The sequence below is a fragment of the Podarcis tiliguerta genome (genome assembly GCF_965153285.1).
Source record: "Podarcis tiliguerta genome assembly, chromosome: Z".
Lineage (NCBI taxonomy): Eukaryota > Metazoa > Chordata > Lepidosauria > Squamata > Lacertidae > Podarcis > Podarcis tiliguerta.
Window position 1 is genome coordinate 3,878,684 of NC_139553.1, and position 26,277 is coordinate 3,904,960.

The 26,277-nt window shown below is 46.8% G+C and overlaps 1 protein-coding gene across 2 annotated transcripts in view; it reads right to left on the bottom strand.

Moving 5' to 3' along the window:
• The window catches only part of SH2D3C (SH2 domain containing 3C), a 72,623-nt gene extending 48,330 nt beyond the window's left edge, over positions 1–24,293 (bottom strand). Inside the window, exons 1-2 of one of the 2 annotated variants that reach the window (XM_083422929.1) lie at positions 24,136–24,293; positions 18,109–19,363 (exon numbers count right to left, since the gene is read on the bottom strand). In XM_083422929.1, the coding sequence (XP_083279055.1) occupies positions 18,109–19,363; positions 24,136–24,172 (1,292 nt within the window). In that variant the 5' untranslated portion in view covers positions 24,173–24,293. Of the gene's footprint in view, positions 1–13,854; positions 14,293–18,108; positions 19,364–24,135 lie in introns of those variants that run through there. The other variant, XM_083422931.1, reaches the window with a different exon arrangement.
• Between the last annotated feature and the right edge of the window lie 1,984 nt (positions 24,294–26,277).

Here is a 26,277-nt window from a genome sequence, read left to right on the forward strand (position 1 = left end):
ATGACAGTATGACAGGTGACTGGGAGCGGCCGCCGAGACCACATAACACTGGTCTTGAAAGAGCTGCATTGGCTCCCAGTACGTTTCTGAGCACAATTCAAAGTGTTGGTGCTGATCTTTAAAGCCCTAAAAGGCCTCAGTCCAGTATGCCTGAAGGAGCATCGTCACCCCTATTGTTCAACCAGACACTGAGGTCCAGGGCCAAGGGCCTTCTGGCGGTTCCCTCGCTGCAAGAAGTGAAGCTGGGAACCAGGCAGAGGGCCTTCTCGGTGGTGGCGCCCACCCTGTGGAACGCCCTTCCATCAGATGTCAATGAAATAAACTACTATGACTTTTAGAAGACATCTGAAGGCAGCCCTGTTTAGGGAAGTTTTTAATGTTTGATGTTTTATTCTGTTTTTAATCTGTTGGGAGCCGCCCAGAGTGGCTGGGGAAACCCAGCCGGATGGGTGGGGTATAAATATTAAAAAATAAATAATAATAATAATAATAATAATAATAATAATAGTTGTTGTTGTTGTTGTATCTGTGTCCAGGATGCTGGACCAGATGAGCCTGATCAAGCAGGCTCTTCTTGTGTTCTTATGCTTAGCACTTGCATCCAGTACTCCAGAATCCACAGACCCACAGAGGTCACTTGGCTCAGTGGAGCAAGAAAGGCCATCACCCAGCCTCAGCTCTCTGGAATTTAAGGCTGTTTCTTGCAAGAACTTGCGTCAAATGCAACTTGGAATCAAAAGGGAGTGGGATTAATGCCTACATATCCTGGCCTTGGTGAGTTCAGCTGAGGCCACAACAGCTGCTTGTGAGCCCTCCCTCCAGCAGGGGAAATGGGCAGTCAAATGGTTACCTCTCTTGCATGAAATACCCCAGGGAGAAAACTTCAGGGATTTAATGGGACCAGTGCTGCTGTTGTGTGGTGACAAATGAGAAGGCCTTCCTCAGCTCATCTTCAAAACGATATTGTAGAGCTGAGAAAGGCGTGGAAAAGGTTAGAGCAAAAAGGGAGCAACTTCCCTATGCTTATCATGTTCAGAGTTTGTTTGGAAGAAAATGTGGGTATGCTAGAGGTTTACAAGATTATGGATAGGTTTGAAAAAAGTGGATAGAGAAAGGTTTTCCATCCTGATAACGCTAGAACCACATGGGGACCTCAAAAGACGGCTGGATGTTAGCAGACTAGGAACAGGTGGAATGAAGATACGCATCTCCAGATAGGGTGGGAGAGGGGGTTTGTCTGAAATCCCAGAGAGCTACTACTAGGCTTGGGCGATGTCAGCTTTCCAACAGCCAACAGCGTGTCACCAGCCAAACATCACAATCTGGCAATCTGGTGATACACTGTGATGTTGAAAGGGAGGAAGAAACAATGGTCCCAGCCCCACAAGATACTGGGTTGAAATCATCGCTGCTCTCACTGAGCAAACTAAGGTGGCTTCATCCCGGTGCCTCGCAGGGCCAGGACCGATGCAGCTTGTTCCTCCCACTGGGAGCTTCACCCTCCCAGGCAAGGCAGCCACGCAGCAGTAGTCAAGCACTCCGTTCACAAGGCTGCCTCTGCCTTCACAAGGGTAGAGGAAGAGGTGCCCCACCCGTGATATGACAGCAGCTGAGGCAGCTGTTCACACAGTGGCTGTTATGTACTGAGTTGAATAGGATCCAAAATGCAGCAGTCTGATTGGTCCTAGAACAATGCAGCAGTATGATTGGTCCACAGGAGCCACCCAATCCAGCTCCAGGTGGAAGTGAATCCACAACCTGATTGGCCTACAGGAGAATCCCGGAATTAGCCAATCACATGCAGCCCATTGTGTAAATAATGTATATAAAGCAGATATTTTGGGGGAACTTCCATTCCTCCTCACCACTATGAGCTGAATAAAGAGCATGAAATCCACTCTCGACTCTGAGTATATTTCAGTGGGCTTGGGCCACTGCCGCCTTGGCGTGGGCAGACAGGCTGCCTCTTCCTCCTGGGAACAAGCTCCATAGGCCCTGGCCCCAATATACCTTGTTCTCCCTCAGTTGTATGATGACCAGGGCGTGATGGTGGTTTCACCCAGCATTATATTGCGAGGGAAGTTCCTCTGCCTCCAGCACCCAGCTGCAGCTTGTTTTTCCCTCAGCGCACTGGGCTCTGGTGGCAGAGGGACTCAGGAGCAATGGCAGTTTCACTCGCAATATAGTGCCAGGTGAAACAGCCATCATGCCAGTCCTGGGTAATGTATCACCCAGGTCTAGCTACTAGCAGTCAGTGCAGACAATATTGAGCTAGATGGCGCAATTGTCTGACTTGTTTATAAGGCTAGAGTGACAAAACTAGAACAGGGAGACCAGGGTTCAAATCACAGGAAGCATGTGATGTAGGAAATTGCCTTACACTCAGTCAGACACAATGCTCAGTACTGTCTGCACTGACTGGCAGCAGCTCCCTGGGGTTCCAGACAGGGAATCTTTCCCAGCCCTCCCTGGAGGTGCTGCTGGGGACTGAAGCTATGACCGTCTGTGTGCACAGCAGATGTTTTGTCACTGAGCTACAGTTCTTCCCCTAAAGCCTGCTCCTTCTCCATGAACAGAGGACATATCCTGTTCCTTTCACATTTTACTTTTGCAGTGGTACCTCGGGTTGCAAACGGGATTCGTTCCGGAGCCCCGTTCGCATCCTGAATAGAACGTAAAGCGCGTCAGTGTGTGCGCGAGTCGCGTTTCGCCGCTTCAGCGCATGATGTCATTTTGAGCACCTGCGCATGCACGAGCAGCAAAACCCGGAAGCAATGTGCTCCGTTACTTCTGGGTCATCGCAGAGCGCAACCCGAAAATACTTATCCTGAAGAATATTTATCCCAAGGTATGACTGTAATTTACCCAAAACAATGGGTAATTTACCCAAAACAAGGACAGATTTCTGTCCTTGAAATCTACACATTTCCAAATTTTGTGAAGAACTCCTCCTCCGACAACAACAACAACATAGTGTATACTACAAGAAATGTGCACTAAGACGCTGCTGAGTTTCTATGAGGGCTTAAAAACAAACAAATCACAAACTGATGCAGAAATATGATGGTTTCAGTTTAAGACTTGGGCACTTAGAGATAGTGAGCAACTGAAAGTGACAGGTTCTTCCATCCCATTGGCCTAAACTGCTCATAAACAGTTGCACTGAAGCAACGTTTAGCGTTACTGGTCCCCGGGTGACGCATATTTTGACTCAGCACTGGGTGTTTTTTTGTTTTCCCCAGCTTCCCTTGGGAATGGGGAGGAAGCACGGATCTAGATGCACATGTTTCCGCTGGCCCTTCCTGTCCTGCTCGGCCCTCCTCCCATCTGTTTCCCTGAAATGTTCCCGAATGGCGGGAACATGAAGGAACACCTTGCAGGGCGGAAAAGGGTGGTTGGTGAAGATGACTGAAAATAACTCACCGGATCTTGGGGTCAGGAGCCAGACAAGGCCTCCATTCACGCTTGCTGGGGCCAAAGGGTGGCTGCTCTCAGCCCCACTGCACCTCATCACGGACTAATTTCTTCGCAGGGAAGCAGGTTACGGCTAAACATCAGGAAGAGCTTCCTTCACAGTAAAAGCTGCTCAGCTAGGGAACAGGCTTCTATGGGTGGTTGAGAGGTTTATTTTACAGGGGTGCTGTGGTTGCAAGATCCCTGGTTTTCATCAGGGGGTGGATTAGATTACAGTAATTCCAAGGCCGCTCCTCATCCTATGATTATATATAAAGACTAAACTCTGAGAACAAGAGGTGATCTGTTTACGACCGGCAACAAAGGTTGGCACAGTTGTGCCTTTTAAAAACAGCAACCATTGCATCCTTGATCAAGAGCCTCTTGGCCCCATGCTTTCCAGGCATGGAACAAGCACACGTGTGGATGAGCATTTATCTTCACGCCCAATACCACTTTTTGCTTTTGCTTTGAATGGAGCTGAACCCTCAGATGGAAGCAAGGGATGTCTGCTCCCAGGGAAACAGGGAAAGACTAGGCACTAAAGCAACTTTTGAAATGAAGTTGAAATTGGAGAGATCCCTGCCCATCAGAAAGCCAAGTGGACACGGACAGTTTGTCAGGCACAAATGCACCTGATGTTTAAATATTAAAGATTGCACCATCTTATCTATCTTAGAAGATAAATATACAGGTCAGTTTTTATGATTACTACAGTAATAACACCCAGAGCATATCTTTTGACTTTGGGATTCTTAAAATATACATGCCCATGTCTAAAAAACAAACAAATTCAAATCAAATATTTGAGCATAGGATTATAGTTTAGGATGCAAGTGGCTCTGTGGTCTAAACCACTGAGCCTCAGAGGGTTGACGGTTTGAATCCCTACGATGGGGTGAGCTCCCGTTGCTCTGTCCCAGCTCCTGCCAACCTAGCAGTTCAAAAGCATACCAGTGCAAGTAGATAAATAGGTACCGCTGCGGCAGGAAGGTAAACGGCGTTTCTGTGTGCTCTGGTTTCCATCTTGGTGTCCTGTTGCGCCAGAAGCGGTTTAGTCATGCTGACCACATGACCCGGAAAGCACAAACACCGGCTTCCTCGGCCTGAAAGCAAGATGAGCGCTGCATCCCCAGACACCTTTGACTGGACTTAACCGTCCAGGGGTCCTTTACCTTTTACTTTAGTCTAGGGTAGCCATGTGTCCTATTTTGCAAAGGGCAGTCCTTGGAAAGGCTGTTGAATCAAAATCCATTTTAAGGGTAAAGAACCCAAAGAACCGACCGCAGGAGGAGATTTGCCCATCAACCATTGGCATCTGAGGGACAGCATATTCAGCAGGCACTCAGCTCACCTGGTCACAGTCTTCCCCACTAGAGTGAGATGTGTTGTATTCCTACTTAAACTTCCTATACATTACCATAAGCACATTATAGCTTCTAATCTAGCTACCTCCTCTGTGGGCAGGTACCTAGGGCAGATTGCCACCCTGCCAAGTCACTGCTTCAGGGCAAGATCCTCCCTGTGAACTCTTGACAGTGCACCTATTTGCAAACTTCTCGCACAGAATTAATGTGAGAATGGCATGGCGGGCTGCCCAGTACACTGTGGTTTCAGAGCGCTGAATGCACAACACAAGCTCATGACGGGACTGGAAAAAACATATTGGAGGTGGCTGTGATTGCCATCTTCAAAGGACTGATTTTCACAGGACTGACTCTAAATACGGGCTTTCTGAAGCACCATTTAATTTGGAGCCTCCTCTTTCAGAGCCTGCCAGCTGTCGGGTGGGGGGAATTTGTTTCACACGCTGCAAGGACAGCAACTGGGGAGAACCATGAGAAAAATTCCAGGGCAGGAGGGAGTGAGGGCTCCAGGCAGGAAATTGGGAGCATGAGAGCAACTGGGGAACAGAATTTAAGACGGTCTTAAGGAACTCCCTGCAAAGGCACAAGGCCCCTCAGCTTGTGAAATGCAACAGTTACATCTTAAGTACCAGTGAGGCCCCCCCGTCCCCCCCCCCGCGCGCAACTTGGACTTCCACTCAGTTGCCACAAGGGAAGAATGAAAATACTATAAATAACCCTTTCCGTCTCCTAACTGTAAGCAGATGTCTTTGGCTGTGACTTCATCCTGAGATGAGGCCGGCTTGTGGCAATGTTCAGGGAGTCATGCGAATGAATGGCCCGTGGGATTCTTGAATGAAACTAAACTTTCTCTCTCTTTTTTTTTTTGCAGCCGGTCAAAGTGCCTGGGATAAATTCCAGTACTCTGTTTGGAAGGAGGCTCTTCAGCCTGGGAGCACCAGCTGGCCAAGTTGTTATGGCCCTGCCTGGGCCCTTTTGGAAGCTCAGGTGTGGAGCTGGGCAAGGATGTGAAAGCCTGGGCAGTTTTCTGAGAGCTCTTCCATATTTGAACTGAAGTGGCAAGGAGTGGGGGAGAGCCATCGGGTTTTAAGTGTGAGAACACCTGGTTAGGGGGGACGTGTGTTGGTTGGGGGGGGATTGAAAAGAGAGGCTGACTGGGACTCCTTTGTTTCCCTTCCTTCCAAAACAAATGCAACAACTGAAAGCTGGGGTGTGGGTAGGTGTGAACCTAATGTTAATGTTGCTAATGTTGCTCAGAGTAGTCCCACTGAAATGAATGGGCATGAATAAAGGCTTGTCCATGCTTCCTTTTGTGCCATGTTTCTAAGCACAGGTCTGAGCTTTCCAGGTCTGCATCCAAGCAGGGGTTTTTTGCTCCCGTCCTGGGTCTTTCGATAGGGAAAAAAATGTTTTACTGCTAATTCAAAACAAACAGCAATTGGGTTTCCAGCAGACTGCCATTTGCTACAATTCAGTGGTATAAAAAAAAAAGCAACAGCTCAGACATGGAAAGCCCAGACCTGTGCCTAGAAAGCACAGCGCAAAGGTAAATTTGGATGTGTGATGCATGACAGCGAAACGTGGAAGGCATTTTTCAGCTGCAATAAGACTGCCTAAATGAAGCTGTTTCATTGGAAAAATCAGGGAGATGGGTGTATATTTTTTCTGTACTGCTGTAAGCTGCCTTGGGCTGACTATGCCACAAAAAGCAGCCTATTATTGTGCATATAAATTAGAAGTAAATGAATAAAAATAAACCTGCCTTTTAAGAAGTTGTGCATGATCCGTCTCTGAAAGCCATTTTCTGGTTGGAGGTGTAGATTACAACTGCAAGTGGAATGAACCACTTGCCCCAGAATACTGTTTGATGTTTAAACCTCTTCCTTCTTCTCATACCTAATAACTTGTCAGGGGCTTCTGTCCCTCCCTTGGAATTGAAACCTCTCCATCAGGCAGGAGTGTGACAGAGGTCCCAGCTGAGGAAAGACTCCACCTTTAAACCCTGGCAGCAGATCCATAATCAAGCACTCCCGCTTTTACAAAGCACTGCACAACTAATGTTGGGGTGATGCCAGTGGCGTAACGTGGGTTGTCAGCACCCGGGTCAAGGCAAGTAATTTGCGCCCCCCCTAACCCGTGGATTTTAGCACTGATTTTAGCACTGCGAGTGCGAGCGCCCCCCCCAGATGTTGCGCCCGGTGCGGCCGGCCCCCCCTGCACCCCCATGCTATGCCACTGGGTGATGCAAGGTCTACTACAGAGCAGAGTAACAATTTTGTATTACTGAGATAAAAACAACAACCTGTTTATCTGAAAGGGCCCTGTTTTGCTTTAGGACCAGCAAATACTGAATGAAAACAAGGGATGAACTGTAGCTGAGAACCACAGAGCAATTTTTCCATGCTAGAAAGTTCCTAGAGAAATTATCTGCCATAATGACTTGGCAAAAATGGAAGAAACCTCTTGTGAGAAAGTTTTGTGAGAAAGTCTGTGTAGCGATTTCAGTAATTTAGAGACATTTCCTTACAGGAAGCATTGGGATGGGAGTTTAGAGACGAACCCTAGAGAGTTCGGGTGAGAGGGTTGTATGTAGCTGCTAACTGATAACATCACTGTGTTTAGTCTTGTCTTCAAGAATAAGAGATGCCAAGATTAAGAGAAAGTGCCTATCTCCAAAAGATTCCCCATATTCCAAGAACATATCTCAATATTGTTCCTGGAGAACAGTCTTTTGTTTTGCAAGCATTTCGCTCAGGGAGGGGTACCCATGGTCTTCCACAACTCCTGTAATCTCTGACCACTGGCCATGCTGACTGGGGGCATTCATGCAATCCTCACAACAACGCTGTAAATCAGGTTAACACAATTCAGACAAAAAAGACAGTGTTCAGTGCCACTCATGAAGGGGACTAGCTTTTCTTAAAAAAAAGATGTATGTGCCTTTTGATTATAGAGGGTAAACTGGATTTAGCCACGTGGAGGTTTAACTTTCAAGTTTCACTCTCCCTCCTGCGTCTTTCAAATAGCAACCTACAGACTCTTAGCTCTCTCTTGCCCTTCACAACCGATCTCTTTCTTTCTCTGACTCAGACTCATGTATTTTTTTAAAAAGTTTGAAGCACACAGACACATACATACAGAGAGATTCTTCAGCCACTCAGCCGTTGGTGGAAGGGAAACCCCAAACGGTCTTGAGATGAAAAGGTGGGTCAGTTCCCCCAGCCCGACATCACCACATTTCTTTATCAAGCCTTAAGGTTATGAGAGAGGGAAAGGGAGAAAGAGAGAGAGAGAGAGCTGTCCTTAAGGGAGCCAGCAGCACAAACTGTCAAAGGAAAAGCACAAATATAGACCCCTAGATGGCTGGGAAAGGGCAGGCGGTTGGGCTGCGAGGAGGAGGACAAGGCAGAGAAAGAGGAGCAGGGAAAGGAAAAGGTTAACGTTCCTGTGAGTGATTTTTCAAAATCAAATTACCAGCACTGGGGAGGAAGGTGAATTGGGACTGTGGCACTAGGGAACCGGGTGAGTCAGCGGGCTTTAACTGGAACCAACTGCCAAATACCTGCTATCTGCTGTGGATAAAAATACCCCTGAGCGATAGCCCTGATCTGGTTCAGAGTCCCCAGAACCAGCTTAAAAAGATATTGCCCATAAGGGCTAGATACAGTGGTACCTCTTAATTTGTTCTGGAGGTCTGTTCTTAACCTGAAACTGTTCTTAACCTGAAGCACCACTTTAGCTAATGGGGCCTCCCACTGCCGCTGGGCCACCGGAGCACAATTTTTATTCTCATCCTGAAGCAAAGTTCTTAACCTGAGGTAATATTTCTGTGTTAGCGGAGTCTATAACCTGAAGCGTACGTAACCTTAAGTGTATGTAACCCGAGGTACCACTGTACTGGAATATAATCAAATCTAGTTCAGCCTTTAACCTCAGAAGTTTATTTATTAATTGACATTTATATCCTGCCCTTCCCAGATAGTTTTGCAAACTATAGAGAGGTGCACCTATCCCCTTGCATGGGCAATTAAAAGTGGCCTTGAATTCCACCTGACCATGCCTTTAAAACACTCTCATAACACTACGATGCAGCCATGGCTTCACCGAAAGAATCCTGGAAATGGTAGATGGTTAAGAATGCTGTGAACTGTGGCTCTGTGAAGGGTCCCCTAACAGCTCTCAGCACCCTTAACAAACTACAGTTCCCAGGACTGGTTTTTCTGTGCTGCTTTATTGCCATCTGGAGGGGCACTCTTGTGCCATAGCCCCCCAAAAGACTTGTGACAGAACAGCAACAACCTAGAACATTTGTGGTATGAAAAGTTACAGGATTTCGGTAGGAAATGACAGGACATGCACTGATTGGAAATGAAGCAGTCTATCAACCCCCAAACCTCTGCATGCGCAAGCACAAAAGTCGGATCAATCTAGCGCAATGCTATCATGATGAGCACAAACCATCACAAATGCACAACAGAAGGACAACTGAAGGTTCTATTAAATTGAGAGCGTTTAGTAAAACCCTCTTTCGCCTTTGTACCAACCATCTTCAGAAACATTCTGTTTCCCTGCTCCTGTTACAGCTTCCCCCATGTGATGTGGCTGAAAAGCCATTGATGGACTATATGGAACTTGCCGAACTGACCGGGAGTCTCCAAGACCAGAGAGAAGAGACGGTGGAAGAAGACTGGAAGAAGTTTAAGGAATATTTGAAAAAAGATGTTAACATTTAAAGCTTAGAATAGCTTTGGAAGTGGATATAGGCTGTAGCGTTAGAAGTAGAAGATAGGGTATTTTAAAATAGTATTATTTGTAAGTGATAAAATGTGAAGTTATTTTAAATATGATAAAAAAGATGGTTAGAAATTATGATATATGTAAACTGCTAAAGCTGAAGTAAAATGAAAATCAGATAGGTAGGACTTGGGGAAGCCAACTTAACAATGTTTAGGAAAATAAGGATATGACAAGAATTTGTGCGTATTGTTTGTCTTTTCTGTCTGTGTTTTTTATTTGTGTTATAAAATGAATAATTTTTTTTGGGGGGGGGGGTGGAGAAAAACCACTGAGTAGCTAAAGAAAGCAAGTGTGCGCAGCAAAACTTCCACAGTCCCTTTCCTTCAAGGAACAGCTGACTTAGAGCTGAGAAGAGGTGCTGGCGTTGGAAGAATGAGTGCTTAACCCTTTTGCTTAATGCTTTTCCTTTCTGCCATCTTCCTGCTGCAATTCCCCCTCCCCCACACTGAAGTACAATACCTGTGTTTACCTTCACAGGGTTCCAGATGTTGTATTTGCAATTATTCATGTAGTTCAGTTCTCAGTTACGGTAAACCACGAGCTAAGCGTCAGCTCTTCATATTCAATATTCAATATTCATAACAATACTGGCCTATTTTACAGAGAGGGCTGCTGTAAAGATTAATACTGAGACAAGATAAAGACGAAGTTATTGGGTCACTGGGGAGAAATATACCATGAGCTGACTCCAGGTTTAGGGTTGTAGCAAATGTTAATCCTATTCAGAGTAGATCCACAGAAGTTAATGGGCATGGCAAGTATTGGATACAGTGCAAAGTTGTACTTAGCACAGATCCACTGAAACCAATGGGATTTAAGGTAATAATGAATAGGTCTTAGAAGTGAGAGTAGCTCAGTCAGTACAGCATGAGACCCTTAATCTCAGAGTTGTGGGTTTGAACCCCTCATTGGGCAAAAGATTCCAGCATTGCAGGGAGTTGAACTAGACCCTCGTGGTTCCTTCCAACTCTACAATTCTTGATTCATCCCCATGTAAATTTTAAATGTACAGTATTGCACTTTATGGTGACACTGCAGCTTCGCACAGATCTTACCTGATGATGGTGTGAAGATAAGCTGGCTAAGGAGGAAACAGTATACCTCCCTTCAGGGCAGGAGCTTAGTTTAACTTAGTGACTTTCTGCCCCCGTTTCTAGGAAGTCTGTACTTCCTCAAAAACTTAGTAGAGAATCTAAACCAGAAGACTGATAATGGTAGGAAGATGCCACCATAGGTGCCAACTCCCTGGGACCCTGGGTGCCACGCACCCACAAATTTCAGTGCCAGAGCCACACACACTGCATGGCACCCACAGCCCTGGGCACCCTGGGGCCAAGTTGGCACTCCTGGATACCACAGAAACTAGGCAACACCCTCCGCTACTCAACCTTACTTAGCAGGGTGAGTTTGGATGTTCTTAAGGGGCCCCCCAAAAACCCAAGAGCCACTCCCACCTGGCCCAGCATGAACTGGGAATCCAGTAACAACTACAGATCTAACAGCTTCCTCAGCCCATAGGTTGTAATAGCTCTTTGGGAGGAAAACTCAGCTATACGGTGTTAGCAGGCAAAATCCTACATGGGAACATTGCTCAGTTATGCACGCTGATCACTAACATCAGCCCAACATGCAGCTGAAACCGGTGTGCAAAAGATTAGCTGACTCACTAAGGCACCTCACTCCATCTTTCACTGCTTTATTACTCAGCAGCTTGATGACTCCAGTGTACAAACTGTCTCCGCTGGAAAAATGGCTGTGAGCCAGTGAAATGTTAGCTGCATGACAGGAGTCCTACTGGAGTTGGTGGATGAAGTTAGTTGCTGCTAGCTCAGGTCCCATTGCTTTTCATGGGACTTAGAAGTGGCGAATTTCACGTGGATTGCATTAGAATTCTACCTGTGGTGAATGACCCACAATGAGTCAGCCCACACATAAGTCACTTAATGCTACATATTTAACAGTTACATTTAGGCATGACCCAGGCTGGATCTAGACCAGAGGTAGGCAACCTAAGGCCCGTGGGCTGGATGCGGCCCAATCACCTTGTAAATCCGGCCCGCCGACGGTCCGGGAATCAGTGTGTTTTTACATGAGTAGAATGTGTCCTTTTATTTAAAATGCATCTCTGGGTTATTTGTGGGGCCTGCCTGGTGTTTTCACATGAGTAGAATGTGTTCTTTTATTTAAAATGCATCTCTGGGTTATTTGTGGTGCACAGAAATTCATTCATCCCCCCCCCCCCATACAGGCCAGCCCTCCACAAGGTCTGAGGGACGGTGGACCAGCCCCCTGCTGAAAAAGCTTGCTGACCCCTGATCTAGACACATGAAAGAAGCATTTCAGTGAAACACGTTGTAAATATAAACAGGGAAATCTGGTAGGGAAAGATGGGACTCCGCAGTGCCATCTGGTGGCACAGTGTTCTATCGCATATACAACACATATAAATCGCTACGATAACTGCTTTCGTTTCTGATGTTTTTGATCTGTTTTATATTTGTTTTATGGGTCTCTTTTGTAGGCTGCCTTGGAAATCTAGATTAATAAAATTATGTTATTGTTTTTCAAATGGCTTTTTCTTTACCAATCCAGCTGAGTCCCCAGATTACGACCAAAGACCAATTTGGGACGCACAAAAGGACCAACAACATGTCTACAACATCACTTTTTAAGGTCTATTTTCAGTGACACTTATCAAAAGATATATGAAAGTTCATACCCAATACAAAGTATCTTTTTATAATACACCAGAATAAAATAAATACTTTAAAAATCTAATATAAAAGGGAACAGGAACAAAGAGGGGGGGGGGGGAGAGAGAGAGAGAGAGAGAAAGAGAGAGAGAGAGAAGGAAATGGGAAAAGATAAAAAAAATATTTCCAATTCTGGCTGTCAGCTAAATACAGTATTTACCCATTAACATTCAGCTATTCTATTTTTTATAAGCCAGTATTTTTTCAATCTTCAGATCCAAGTTCATTTTCTCTTTCACATGAAAAGTCCAAAAGAAATTTCCAATTCTTAATAAATGTCAATAATAATTTATATCTAATTAAACATGTTAACTTTGCCATTTCAGCTACAGTAAGTCCAATAGTTTTATCAACCATTCCTCCATAATAGGCAGAGCTGTATCTACCCATCTTTATGCATATCTACACATCACTTTTCAAAGAATCCAGATTTGCATCTTATCCAGCTATTAGACATCCATCCCATCCAAGCGTTGCAAGAAAAACATTATCCACACATATCCCAAGATTAAGGAAGGGTGGAAGTCAGGAACCCACAACTCTCTCGCACAATGTGGTGCCTTCATTTAGGGCGGACATGTTCCCACTCTGCCAGTTTTGCCAAACCAAGACCTTTGACCTTCAGATTGAGAACTATACCTACACCAAATTCCTCTTTTTCTCAACCATTGCCACTTTTCTACCCTGGGAGCAAAGTAAAGTGTGGGCATTAATATTCTACAAACACCTCCGACAAAGTAGACTTTTGCCTGGTAATGTTTATGCCACCACAGATCAGTCTCGAATATGCCAGAAAACTTTATTGTCCTTCCTGATACGGCTGAAAAGCGGAGGCAGCCTATATAAATGGGGACAGGCGGAAGCTCACCGGTACAGCAGCCCATATACTTTGCAAGTTCAGTCTGTGGCCTCTGTAGAAGAGACCCCTGTTGGAAACTTTAGAGAGCTGTTGCAACCCGGAGTAGAACAGAAGACGATATTGAGCTAGGTGGGACAGTGGTCAGACTCAGGTTATATATCTGGCTTTAAACACAGCTAGGTTGTTCTTTTGTCCAGTGAAGCTGAATTGTGGGGAAATGCATCAAAATGCTGTAATTCATTTTTTAAAAATAACAAAAACAGGATAGATATGGGCTGCAGCTAACATTGTATATATACATCTTCTTGAGCCAGCGGTGGGAGCGCACTGGATGCAGGGCAAACAGGAACACACACTCAGTTGCCTATGTCACTAAGTGGGGGTGCTACGTAGCTCGGTGGCAGCCGGACCACATGCTTTGTATGCCCAATATGCCTTGAATCCCCAGCATCTCTGGGTAGGACTAGGAAAGGCCCTTTTCCGCTAGAAACGCTGGAGGGATTTTGCCGGTCCGTGTGGACAATGACAAGTGGAAGAGGTCCACAAGGCAGCTTCCTATGTCCCTATATTCCAAGTCTGACCAACTCCCTCTTCCTTCTCAGGATGGCTGGTCTTGCTTACTTACCTGGTGTGATATCGCCTGCCCACTTCTGTCATCATCTGGTCCTGTGCTGTTGAACCTCAAGAGGAAAATATGCTTTTCTCCCTCACTGTCTTGACCGCGCAGGTTTCTCAGCCGCTCCGGTCTCTCGCTCTGCCGGCAGTGAACTTGTGGAAGTGTGAACAGGAGTCCCTCCCTCTTGGTCTCTGTCTCTCCTCCCCAAAGCCCATGTCCTTCCTTCCTCCCTCCCTCCCTGGAATGCAGAGCCAAGCAGAGGCCTGAGAACTGAGAGAAATTCCTCTTCATTAGCACACTTCTGGCATCTGCTGCCTGCGTGGAGGCTTTTCCATAACATGAACCGCCTGAGAAAACAAACCTCAAACTGTCTGTCTCTCTGTATGTGTATCTGAGAGAGCTGTTAGGAAGGGGCATGTTATGATAGTTTGCTGCAGGACAGGAGCGTATTAAAAAGTAATGGGTGTTGTTAGGGGGTGAGCAGGGGTCCCTCCATCTCCTGCCCCTTCCTACCCTTTTTACACACACACACACACACACACACACACTTTGCACAGTTGAATTTAAGCTTGTGCAATTAAAATATATCAAAGCACTCTGGCATAACTAGGGATGCAAGAAGGCATAAACCTCCATTCATATTTGCTGCACATGCCATCGTTTCTGTTTCTGCTGCAGTTTGACTTCTGACAACAACAAAAAACTACGTTATTCGTCTCTCTGTTCACTATGGCGAAATTTCATGTAATTGATTGCATAATTAACTATGTTATAACTACTTTATTCCACACTATTCATTTCACTGCAAAGGAAACATAATGCAAATGGGGGAGTAATTAACGGGCATATCATTATGATGACAGGAAACAGTGACCATGGATCATATTCACTGGACTACTTTCCTTCCATACATGGGACAAATAAGCAAACACCAACAATGCCCGCTCCTTTTTCTGTCAAAATCCCCTGACGACCCTATCCATGATAAATCAATCTTTTTTTTAAAAAAAATACCAGGGGGAAAAAACAAAACTTTTTCTGGTTATTAATGGGATGGGGAAATGAACTCAAGATGCTGGATAATAATTGATTGGTGGGGAGGCATACAAACATCAGGAAAAATTACCATAATCTTCCTCCTCATCAAATTTATTACCTCCCTTCATCTGCTGGTCCCAGGGAAGGTTACAACAACTTAAAATTCAAAATTAAAAACAATTAAAACATAATTACAATTACAGGAACAGGGCAGTCCCTGAAAATGCACATCTCAAAGACCAGGGTAAAGAGGTGCGTGTTCAGTATTCACGGGAAGCTGTATTGTGAAGAAGACAGACATCTCTCACACCGGGAATTCCATCTAACCCCAGACTTCCATGGGAGGTGGACCGACCAAGAGGGTTCCCTCTGTTGATCTTAAAACCAGGGAGAAACTGCAGGGAAGGAGGCAGTCTTTTAGGTATTTGGGGCCGTAGTCATTTAGGGCTTTAAGCACTAACAGGAGCACCTTAAAATGGGCACGGAACTCAATTGGTAGTCAATGCCGCTGTTTTAGAACAGGGTTCTATGGGTTCTAAGGGCAGCTCAAGCCAATAATCTAGCCTAGAGGTCAGCAAATTTACCGCGCCTCGGGCCGGTGCATGGGCCTCCTCCAACCCAGATGTGCACCAGAAATAACACCTGTGCATGCATGCGCAAATAACGCTTGCGCATGTGCACAAGCTATTTATGGTGCTCCTCATATCCGGAAGTGGGCAGCCACGCAGCGCAGTGCCAGTAAGAGAGGGCGGGGGCAGCAGGTGGCGAGGGTCGCCGTGGGCCAATTAAACGAGTCCCTTGGGCCTTATCCGGCCTGCGGGCCTTAGTTTGGGGACCCCTGATCTAGCCACTGCATTTTAATCCAGTTGAAGTTTCTGAGTTGTCCTCAAGAATAGCCACATGCAGAGTGCACTGCAACAATCCAATCTGAAAGTTACTAGAGCATGGAGCACTGAATGCTTGATGAGGAGCAGACATCGTGTGACCTCTGCACAAACCTTGTGCAAAATGAATACGCACAAAGCACATACCACGAAGGAGTCTGGACACAACACTGTCACACTCCTGCCTCTTACAGTCAGTTATGTAGAAAATAAGAACCATCCAGAAATCACACAGAATAAGCTTGGCCCCTGAATCTGCAGTGAACAACATTTGTGATTCCCGGCTCATGATAAGTATTACAGAAGCACTCACAACTCTGGCTTCAGGATGCGCGGTCCATATTTGTCTCATAATCTGACATCTGGGCATGAATGATAAGAAATCCGCATTCTACACACTACCAAAAATATTATCTCTGTTGTTTTACACACCACCACAGAATCTGTTTTGATAAAGGGCAGTTTGAAACAAAGAAAAGCCAGCCCTGATGTTAACTCTGTTTCCATCATGTAGGGACCAAGTCAAGAATACCAAGTCACAGCATTGGTCTGCCCAGTTTAGCACTGTCAACCCTGATTGCCAGCAGTAATCCAGGGTTTCAGTTGGGGCGTCTCCCAGCCCTGCGTCAGGGATTGAACTTGACAGCTTTTGCAGGCAAAGCATGTTCTCTGCTACTGAGCTATGTTCTTACCCATCTTTTATGAGCAAATTCATCTACACCCAGAGCCGTCTTCCCCACTGGTGTTAGTGGTTCGTTGCGCCAGGGCACCGGCCTCTTGGGGCACCCTAGCGAGTGGGGGAGCTACGCGGCTTTGCCGGCAGCCTCCCCTTTCCCTGCACACCCGCCAGCTGCGCCCTGCCAACTATATGGCTCGCGAACGTGCAGCTTCCTTCCCAAGCCTCCGCAGGAAGAGAGCACCACGGCGCCGGATATGCTTAAGACTGCCCTGTCTATACCAGCCACTTCTCACACAGTTCCTCCAAATATATGCCATTGGTGTCTGGAGAGATTGGCTCCTAATCAGTACCTTTCCCCCAGTTTTATATTCTACTTCCAGTTTAGTTCCAGAGCAAGCTAAGCCATTAAACGGATTGAGGGGGCTGCCACGGGCAGCTGAAACACCCAGGGCGCCCCCCCCCACCTGCACCAACACCGGTGCAGAAGTGGCTCCAGTATTGGTTGAAATATTTCAGAGTGCTCAGGATTTATTGCAGTTTTGGTGAGATTTTGCCGAAAATTGGTGCCACCGTGCCGCTTCTCCACCAGTGACAAATGTGCAGGTATTGGCAGGCGACCCATTCCCTGGGTTTTTATAATAAAAGAGGTTTGGGTGTCTCCTCCCCAATCACCTCCCGACCCCTGAGGCAGCTTTCCAATATCAGAGCTGGCCTGAAAGGAAAACGTCTGAGGTGATGGATGGGAAGGGAAGGAGGGTGGGGAAGAGGTTCAGCTTTCCTCACCTGTGCCCACTTTGGAGAAGAAAAAATTACTGCCACCCCATGCTTGAAACATGTATAGTCATACCTCATGTTACGTTTGCTTCATTTTATGTTTTTTCAGGTTGCATCCCATGGCGACCTGGAAGTACCAGAAAGGGTTACTTCCGGGTTTCGCTGCTCGCACATGCACAGACATGCAAAATGCCATCATGCGCATGTGCAGAAGCAGCAAATCGCAACCTGCGCATGTGCAGAAGCACTGCTGCGGGGTGCGTTCCTTTCATGTTGTGAACGGGCCTCCGGAACGGATCCTGTTTGCAACCAGAGGTACCACTGTACAGGACAAAAACTGTATCAACGAACATGGCAGCTCCCATCTTAAGTAATATTCTGCCCCTGAGAACAGCAAAGGAGTGAACTGAACGCACCACAGACCTACAAGAACTGAACTACAGCATTCAAAAACACAGCGTGCAATGAAGGTGTGCCATTGTGGACACACGAGCTAAGATCTAATCTACTGCATCCTGATATTGTAACAGTGCCCACTTCAAAAGCCAGGAAAAAGATCTGCAAAAACTAGGCCCCTTCCCTATTATCTGAGTGTACGATGGGCTTTCAAACAGCACTTTCTGCCTTTGGAGGTTACCTGCCTCTGTTTTGCCCCACGACAGGGCTAGCCAAGGTAGTGCTCCTAGGTGTTTTTGGGCTACAGGTCCCACAATCCTGTTATTGGCCATGCTGGCTGGGGCTGATGAGAGACAGAAGCCAGTCACATGTGGAAGGAGCCACTTTGGCAGCTCCTATCCAAGAGAAATACAACCTGAGAGCTGCTGTGTTCACACCAACACTGTTCCTTGAATGCAGTTCTTCAGCCACAGATTATTTCTCTTGTCTTACCTCTTGTCTGAGTGTTCTTGAAGGGCTTCCTCTCCAGTCGCTCGCCCTCCAGACAGGATAGGTTCTTTGGGAGCTTCCATATTGGCAGCTTTTCGAGGGACCTGAAAAGAATCCTGCTCACACCTCACTGATTCCTCTTTGGACTGCCTCTTTGACCACCCAGAGTTGGCTCTTGGCAAGGTCCCCAAGTGGCTGTACATATCACCTGAGCAAGCATACGGGGACGGGCTTTTTGGCACAGTATTCAAGTTGTCCTGCGCAGTTTCAGAGCTGAGCTTCCTGGGCACATGGGGAGAGCCCTGCTTGTTCCTCTTCATGTTTTCTTTGGGTCCCTCAGGAGTCTGCCTGGGCTCAGGAAGAGAGTCTGAGGTGTTGACCACAACAGCCTGCCTCATGGTTTGGGAGTGGGCCTGGCTGTGTTTGGATTCAGATGGGGGCATTTTTGCATTCTGCTCTGTGTCCATAGCTATCATAGGAGCATCATTTCTGGGAGAAGGTGCCACAGCTATCAAGCTGGGCTCTGGGGCGGTGGTTGGCTCAGCCTCCTGAGGGGCCCCTTTGCCTTTGGCCTTTCCCCTCAACTTTCCAGAACTGCTTCGTGGAATGGTCCCCACGTGGCTGGACATATCGCATGAGCGGGCATGCTGCGATGGGCTTTTGGGTGCAGGATTCAAGTCGTCCTGCGCTCTCTTGGAGGAGGACTTCCAAGGCACCTGAAGAAAGTCCTCCTTTCTCCTCACTGTTTCCTTTGGGAGTCCTGCAGCAGAAGCTTGCCTGTGCTCTGGAAAAGAGTTTGAGGAGTTGACCATGGTGGTGGGCCTCACATATTGGGTGTGGGCCTGACTGTGGTCGGCTTTGGGTGGAGGCAATTTTTGCTTCTGCTTTGCTTCCTTAGCTACGAAAGGAGAGTTTTTGTGGGGAACAGGTGCCAGGCCAATTTGTGACGCTGCATCTTGATCCTTCTCCTTGGGCGTGCCTTTGTCTTTGGCCTTAGCCTTCGACTTCCTGGAGCTGCCCCTTGGCATAGTCCCCATGTGGCTGTACATGTCGCATGACCGAGCGTATGGGGACGGACTTTTGGGAACAGTATTCAAGTCGTCCTGCGTGCTTTCAATGGTGGTTGCCAAGAAACCATTTGAGGACAGGAGCCCCCCTCCAGGGGCCTGTGGAGTGCTGGGAGCAACAGAGACACGCCGCAAGGTGAACGTCCGTGGAATGCTACTCAAGCTCCCAAATCCTTTAAACCTAAATAATTCTGGAGAAAGCAAAACAAGAAGACGGTTGGTGGTTTTGAGAGGGCACATTCCAGAAGATTCTGTATTAGTTAGTGCCAATGAGAATATCAAACTAGGGACATCGGATTGAGTTTAAAAGGGTATTAGCAACAAAGCGGTGAAGGAGTATGGATAATTCGAAGGTTAAAAGGTATAAAATCAAAAGGTTTAATACATTAAGATATTAAGAAAAGATTAGGATATATTAAGATATTAAGATAAAGATTAAGTTAAGATAGAGGGAAGGGATTTGCTGATTAAATATATGAACTGGAATACAGTGAGGGGAGGTGTGGGAAATAAGTAAACGCAAGGAATATTATGAAAATGGAATTGTTTTTATTTGTTTTGTGTGGTTTTTTTGTCATTTGTGTTGTTGTTTTTGTTGTTTGTATTTTTGTATTTCTCTTTTGTTTTTTCTTTCTATGTAAAAACCTTAATAAAATATTATATATATATATAAAAAAGAGAATATCAAACTAGGATTGAGGTTTGGAAGACCCACATGCAAAGTTCCCTAGGTCACCTTTGACTAGATTAGAATCTGGGAGACCAGGGTCCATGTCACAGCAACACAGGAAGCAAATGACATAGGAAACGGCCTTATACTGAGTCAGAGCATTGGGGTTTGTCTAGGTCAGTATTGTCTACACTGACTGTCAGCAGCTCCCCAGGGTTTAAGGAAAGGGCAGAGATGGCCCAGCCGTTGGGCAGGGTGAGGCAGCCTCCCAGACACGGGCATAGCCAGGATTAGGGGGATATTAGGGAAGCAGGCTTTATGTTAGGGGGGCAGAGCCAAATTATTTTTTACCGAAATAAGTATTTTTATTTATTTACTTGATTTAGGAAGGCAGTTGCCCTCCTGGCTATGCCCATGCCCCCAGGTGGCATTCCTGTGGCCTGCCCCACCACCGCCATCACTGGCAGGGAAGCACCACTGCCACTGGCTCCTATTTTGGGTGAGATTTGGGTGCGATCTTGCCTGAATTTGGTGCCGCCCAGCAGGGCACAGGGTGGTAGCAGTGGCTGGGCAAGACAGCACTTCCTGTTTCGCCTCAAGCAGTGAAACGGGCCCCACCGCTCTGAGTTGTATCCAAGTAAGCCCCACTCAGAGTAGGCCTACCGATATCAATTAAGTTACCGTAGCCATGGCCATTGATTTCAGCACATCTGCTCTTGAGACCAATAGGATCCTCCCCATAACATTTGTTAACATTTTAATTAAAAAAATACTAACACTTGTATTGTTTTAACGCAGCGTGGAATATTGGGTGAACTTGGACCACTTGTTATCGTTCAGCCTAACTTACATCACAGGGTTGTTGTGAGGATTATAATTATAATTTATTATTTATACCCGCCCATCTGGCTGGGTTTCCCCAGCCACTCTGGGCGGCTTCCAACAGAACACTAAAATACAATAACCTAATAAACATTAAAAGCTTCCCTAAACAGGGCTGCCTTCAGATGTCTTCTAAAGGTATGATAGTTGTTTTTCTCTTTGACATCTGGTGGGAGGGCATTCCACAGGACGGGCATCACCACCGAGAAGGCCCTCTGCCTGGTTCCCTGTAACTTGGCTTCTCACAGCGAGGGAACTGCCAGAAGGCCTCAGAGCTAGACCTCAGTGTCCGGGCAGAACAAATGAAAGATGGGGAAAGGCGGGAGAAATTTACATGCCACGCTGAGCTCTTGGGAAGAAAGGTAGGGTATGAAATGCAATAAACCAATGTTTGGGGATATACAAGACCACAACACAATTTCATATACTAACTCTCCCTATTTACCAGGGACAGTCTGTTCATTCCTCCTAGTGAATTAGACTCCTAAAGCGGTAGAATGACTTGTGTTGTTTCTGACTGCAGGAAGGGAATCACAGAATGATAGAGTTGGAAGGGGCCCTGAGGGTCATCTATTTCAACCCCCTGCAATGCAGGAATCCTGCCCAATGCCGTCCCTGGGTGGACTTGAACCAGCAGCCAGCCACACTGAACAATTGCACCACTGATCCCCTACATTTCAAAAACCTTGCAAGTAAATAATTAAACACACTGTTCATTCCCGTGCTAGTTTTCTACTTATGGGGATGTGTGTTTTGGGGTTGTTTGTATAGAAACGGTAAAATAAATGTGATTCTCTTGCTGGCATGAAGTGCTTGCTTCATTCCACTCTGAACTCAGCTGGGCCTGCCACACTGGCAAGAGAGATACCAGAGTCAAGAAGCCTAAGAAGGGAGACCAAACTGGCAAGAGATGAGAGATCGGGGGGGGGGGGGGGCTGTTAAACTGGTTTGTGTCGGGTGGAGACACAGGCATAAACAATCCCTCAGGGAAGGCTGGGAAGAAATTTCCAGGCCAACCAGCCTCAGAAATCTATGCAAAGGGACACCTGCTGTCACTGCCCTCCCTCTTCTCACAGCAAAACACAAACAGCTGCGAAGGAAAAGTGTGGTTCTTGGCCCAGCTGCAGAGAACAACTGATTACATGCCGATATAGTCAGTCTCCGCAGTGATGTTCAGAGGCATCGAGTGCAGCTGCTGTGCCTCAGGGCAGGTCTTTGGAGGGGAGGTCAGCAGGAGGAGCCCCCCAGGTGCAGCAGGCCATGAAGAGATGCATACTGTCTTCTAAAACGGGTCTCCCATCCTTCCACATAAACCATTAACCGCACCCCTGCCTCTTTCCATGCTAGCTATACTGGTAATTGCATGTTAACATCTTCCACCTTCTACCAGCTGCTGGGTGCAATCTGTGCTAAGGGGATCAGCATTTCTGCAGAAACTGGTGCCCTTGGGACCACAATTCAGTGTCTTTAAAGCTTCTGCTCTGATTAGCCCCATTATTTAGTTTCTAGTCCTCAAGAAGCTCAAGATAGCCTTGAAAGAGCAGGGCAAAATTGCCCTGGTAAAAACTGAAAGGGAGCGGAGGTGGATCGATTTTTGAAGGCTGAGGAGGCTGGGCTGCAACATGCTTCTTTGCTGCTACGCCTTGTGCAAGTGCACATAATTCTGCCCTTGCCGGCACAGTACATCCCAGCTTTTAAATGCCCTCCAACATTTCTCCAATGAAAATAGCAACGTCCTATTCCATTATAATAATTTTATCATTTATATGATACCCATTAAACATGAAAAACAAATCCCTACACAGGGCTGCCATCAGATGTCTTATAAAGGTTGTATAGTTATTTATTTGGTTTGGGGGGTTGCATTATTCCATACGCCCCAACATTTCTCCAATGAAAATAGGGGTGTCCTTAGGAAAAGCGGGACATCCTGGGTCAAATCAGAAACTCGGACGGCTTCTGTAAACCCAGGACTGTCCCGGGAAAATAGGGGCACTTGGAGGGTCTGCTTTTATTAGTTGCAGAATGTGGGTTGCCTGTGCAAAGAAGCTTTAGGGGTTTGTTGTCTGTTTATTGTAAAATCTGCACAGCACCATATCTGATGTTTGTTCTGATGGAGTTCAAAAAACTTTAACTCCACAAAGTAGATCACACAAAGTAGATCCCACTCCAAAAGAAATGAAAGGCACTGAAAGTAGCATAAGGCACACAGGAACCTGCTGTGGAGTTTTGCCTCAATGAGGTCCATTGGACTGAGATGCCTTCATCCAGGGCATGGGTAGATAATATCTGTACGCTGTAGCGTGTGCTGCTGTCTAACAGTGACAAGGATGCATTGTCCGCCCCGCCCCACCAGACTTAATGTGGAGACTGTCAGCTGTGTGTGGTGGTGCATCTAGACCACTGTAAGAAAGCAAGCGACAGCTCATATATTATCTACCCACTTCCTAGATGAAGGCATCAGACCCCTGTGCATCGTCTCTTGAGCTAGCAGCTGACACCTGCTCATGTCAAATACAATGAGTTCGCTCGAGTTACATTTGCAATCGCCCCAAAACAGTATGGGCTAGCCTCTCACAGAAGGACTGCAGCTCAGCGACAAAGCAAAAGTGTTGCATGCAAAAGGTCCCCCGTTCAATCTCTAGCATTTTCAGGTGGAGCCGATAAATCTCCTTCTCTGTCTAAAACCCTGGGCAGCCACTGCCAGTCAGGGAAGACAACACTAGTCTACTAGATTGGCTCTGGTTTGATTTGGTATAAAGCAGCCTTCCTTTGTTCATATTTACATCAGCCCTGATGAGGACTGGAACCTTAATGAGTGCAACTCAGTGACAGAGCACCTGTGTTGCCAGCAGAAATTGTGAGGTTCAGTCCCTGAGCCTCATCTGAAAAGCTGGAGAGCCTCTGCTAGTCAGTGTAGACCAGCTGCTGTCCAGATGTTCCTGGACTCCAGACCTTATCACCCCCATAAGCAGCAGAATTTAGAAGGTGCCACACGGGACACTCATGGTGTAGGCAAGGCTGAACTAGATGGGCCAGTGGCCAGGCTTCGTATAAAGCAGATTCCTACGTTCATGCAGCCTTTTCTTGTTCCAGAGCCGCTTTTCAGGAGTCCTGTGCCTTTAAGCAGGTGAAAATGCAACAGGTGCAGCAAGTGTTTCCAGGATGGGTGAAAACTTCTCTTGTTGATTTCCATATGCCACGCACTGGTTTTCAAAAGCACAGGAGCCCTATTGGTGGGTGGGGGAAAGTTGGCAACTTAGCCACCACACAGGTTTGGGGAGAAGCGACCCCTGCACACCTCCTGCACAACCCCTCTTTCCTGATGTCTTTTGCAGGCTCAGCCTCCAAGGCACTCAGATTTAAGCAAGCATCAGAGTCCAAATCTGTGCTGTTCTGCCGGCTACTTACTTTTAAAGCCTCCTCCTTTCTTCTGGCTTTCAGCCATCTTTCAGGTTCTTCTGGCAGGGTGCTGCTAGAAGGAGAAGTGTGCAAAAAGTTGTAAACGTTCATCAAGCTTTCCCTTCCGCACTGAGCCTCCCTTCCTTTCCCACACCCTCCCCCACTTCTCTTGCTTTCTATTTTGCTCACATTTCCTCTGTCATTGCACAACACCCGCCTACACAGACACACAGAAACACACACACAGAGGGGCCTATTCAGCATCTTTTCCTCACCTCCTTTTTTTTCAGCTGCACAGAACAAAACCCTGCACTTGTGACTTTCAAAAGCATTTGTTTCACATGCAAAGGTCTCAGACTCAGTCCTCAGCATCTCCAGGCAGGTTGCAGAGACCCTGCCTAATGATGATGATGATTTATTATTTATACCCCACCCATCTGGCTGGGCTTCCCCAGCCACTCTGGGCGGCTTCCAACAAAATATTAAAATATAATAATGCATCAAGCATTAAAAGCTTCCCTAAATAGGACTGCCTTCAGATGTCTTCTTAAAGTCTGGTAGTTGTTGTTCTCTTTGACATCTGGTGGGAGGGCATTCCACAGGGCCGGTGCCACTACCGAGAAGGCCCTGTGCCTGGTTCCCTGTAACTTGGCTTCTTGCAGTGAAGGAACTGCCAGAAGGCCCTCGGCGCTGGACCTCAGTGTCCAGGCTGAATGATAGGGATAGAGACACTCCTTCAGGTATACTGGACTGAGGCCGTTTAGGGATTTAAAGGTCAGCACCAACACTTTGAACTGTGTTCGGAAACGTACTGGAAGTCAATTAAGATCTTTCAGGACCAGTGTTATATGGTCTTGGCGGCCGCTCCCAGTTACCAGTCTTGGTGCCGCATTCTGATATCCTGTACAGCTGCTGCCAGTCAGTGTACAGAAGGTCCAGGCCAGAGAACTTAGAATCAACACTGTAGAGTTGGAAGAGATCCATAGGGTCATCTTTTCCATGCACCTACAATGCAGGAATAACAGCTAGCAAAAAAACAACAACCCTAAAATGAGGAAGAGCCCACCACCTTCTGAAATAGTCCATTCCACTGCCCAACAGCTGTTACTGTCAGAAAATTCTTCCTAATGTTTAGTCAGAATCTCCCCTCTTGTCATTTGAATCCATTGGTTTGGGTTCTCCCCTCTGGAGGAGAAAGCAAGCTTGCTCCGTCCTCCATGTGACAGCCTTTCTGCTTCTTTCCGTCAGCGCTGGTAGATGTAAAAGGAACTAGACCCAAACATGGATGGAATCCCAACATTACAGGATTATAGCATTTATCTTTGTGATGATTCCAACTGTCATCAGCTCAGCTGTGTGAAAGGACAACTGCATGGCAGGAGTTATAAAGGAAACTGCCTTATGCCAAGTCAGAACACTGGTGCATGTACCTCAGTATTGTCCACTCTGAAAGGCAGCAGCTCTCAAAGGTTTCATAATAACATCAGAAGAGCCTGTTGGATTAGGCCAGTGGTCCACCTAGTCCAGCATCCTGTTCTCACAGTGGCTGAACAGTTGCCTGTGGGAAACCAGCAAGAAGGATTTGAGCGCAAGAGCCCTCTCTCTTCCTCTTGTGGTCTCCAGCAACTGGTATTCAGAAGCGCTGCTGCCTCCAACTGTGGAAGCAGAGCAAAACCACAACTGCCCCTGAGGCAAGAGGGTAACTCCATCAAGTCCCCTCCTATGGGGATTCTAACTGCTTTCAAGACTCAGGCTCCATCATGGCAGGAGCTGGCCTCTCTTCCTAGACTGGATGCTCCTGGATCTGATCAGCTGTGGAGGTGGGTGGGTGGGGGCAGAGAGGATGCTTGTGTGGGGAGGGACTGCTCAGGAACAAGGCAGCCAGAGCCACGGCATGGGTTGCAACTTTAAGGACTGTAAGCAGTAAGGAGAGCCAGTGTGGTGTAGTGGTTAAGAGCGGTAGTCTTGTAACCTGGTGAACCAGGTTCGCTTCCCTGCTCCTCTACATGCAGCTGCTGGGTGACCTTGGGCTAGTCACACTTCTCTGAAGTCTCTCAGCCTCACTCACCTCACTGAGTGTTTGTTGTGGGGGAGGAAGGGAGAGGAGAATGTTAGTGCTTTGAGACTCCTTCGGGTAGTGATAAAGCGGGA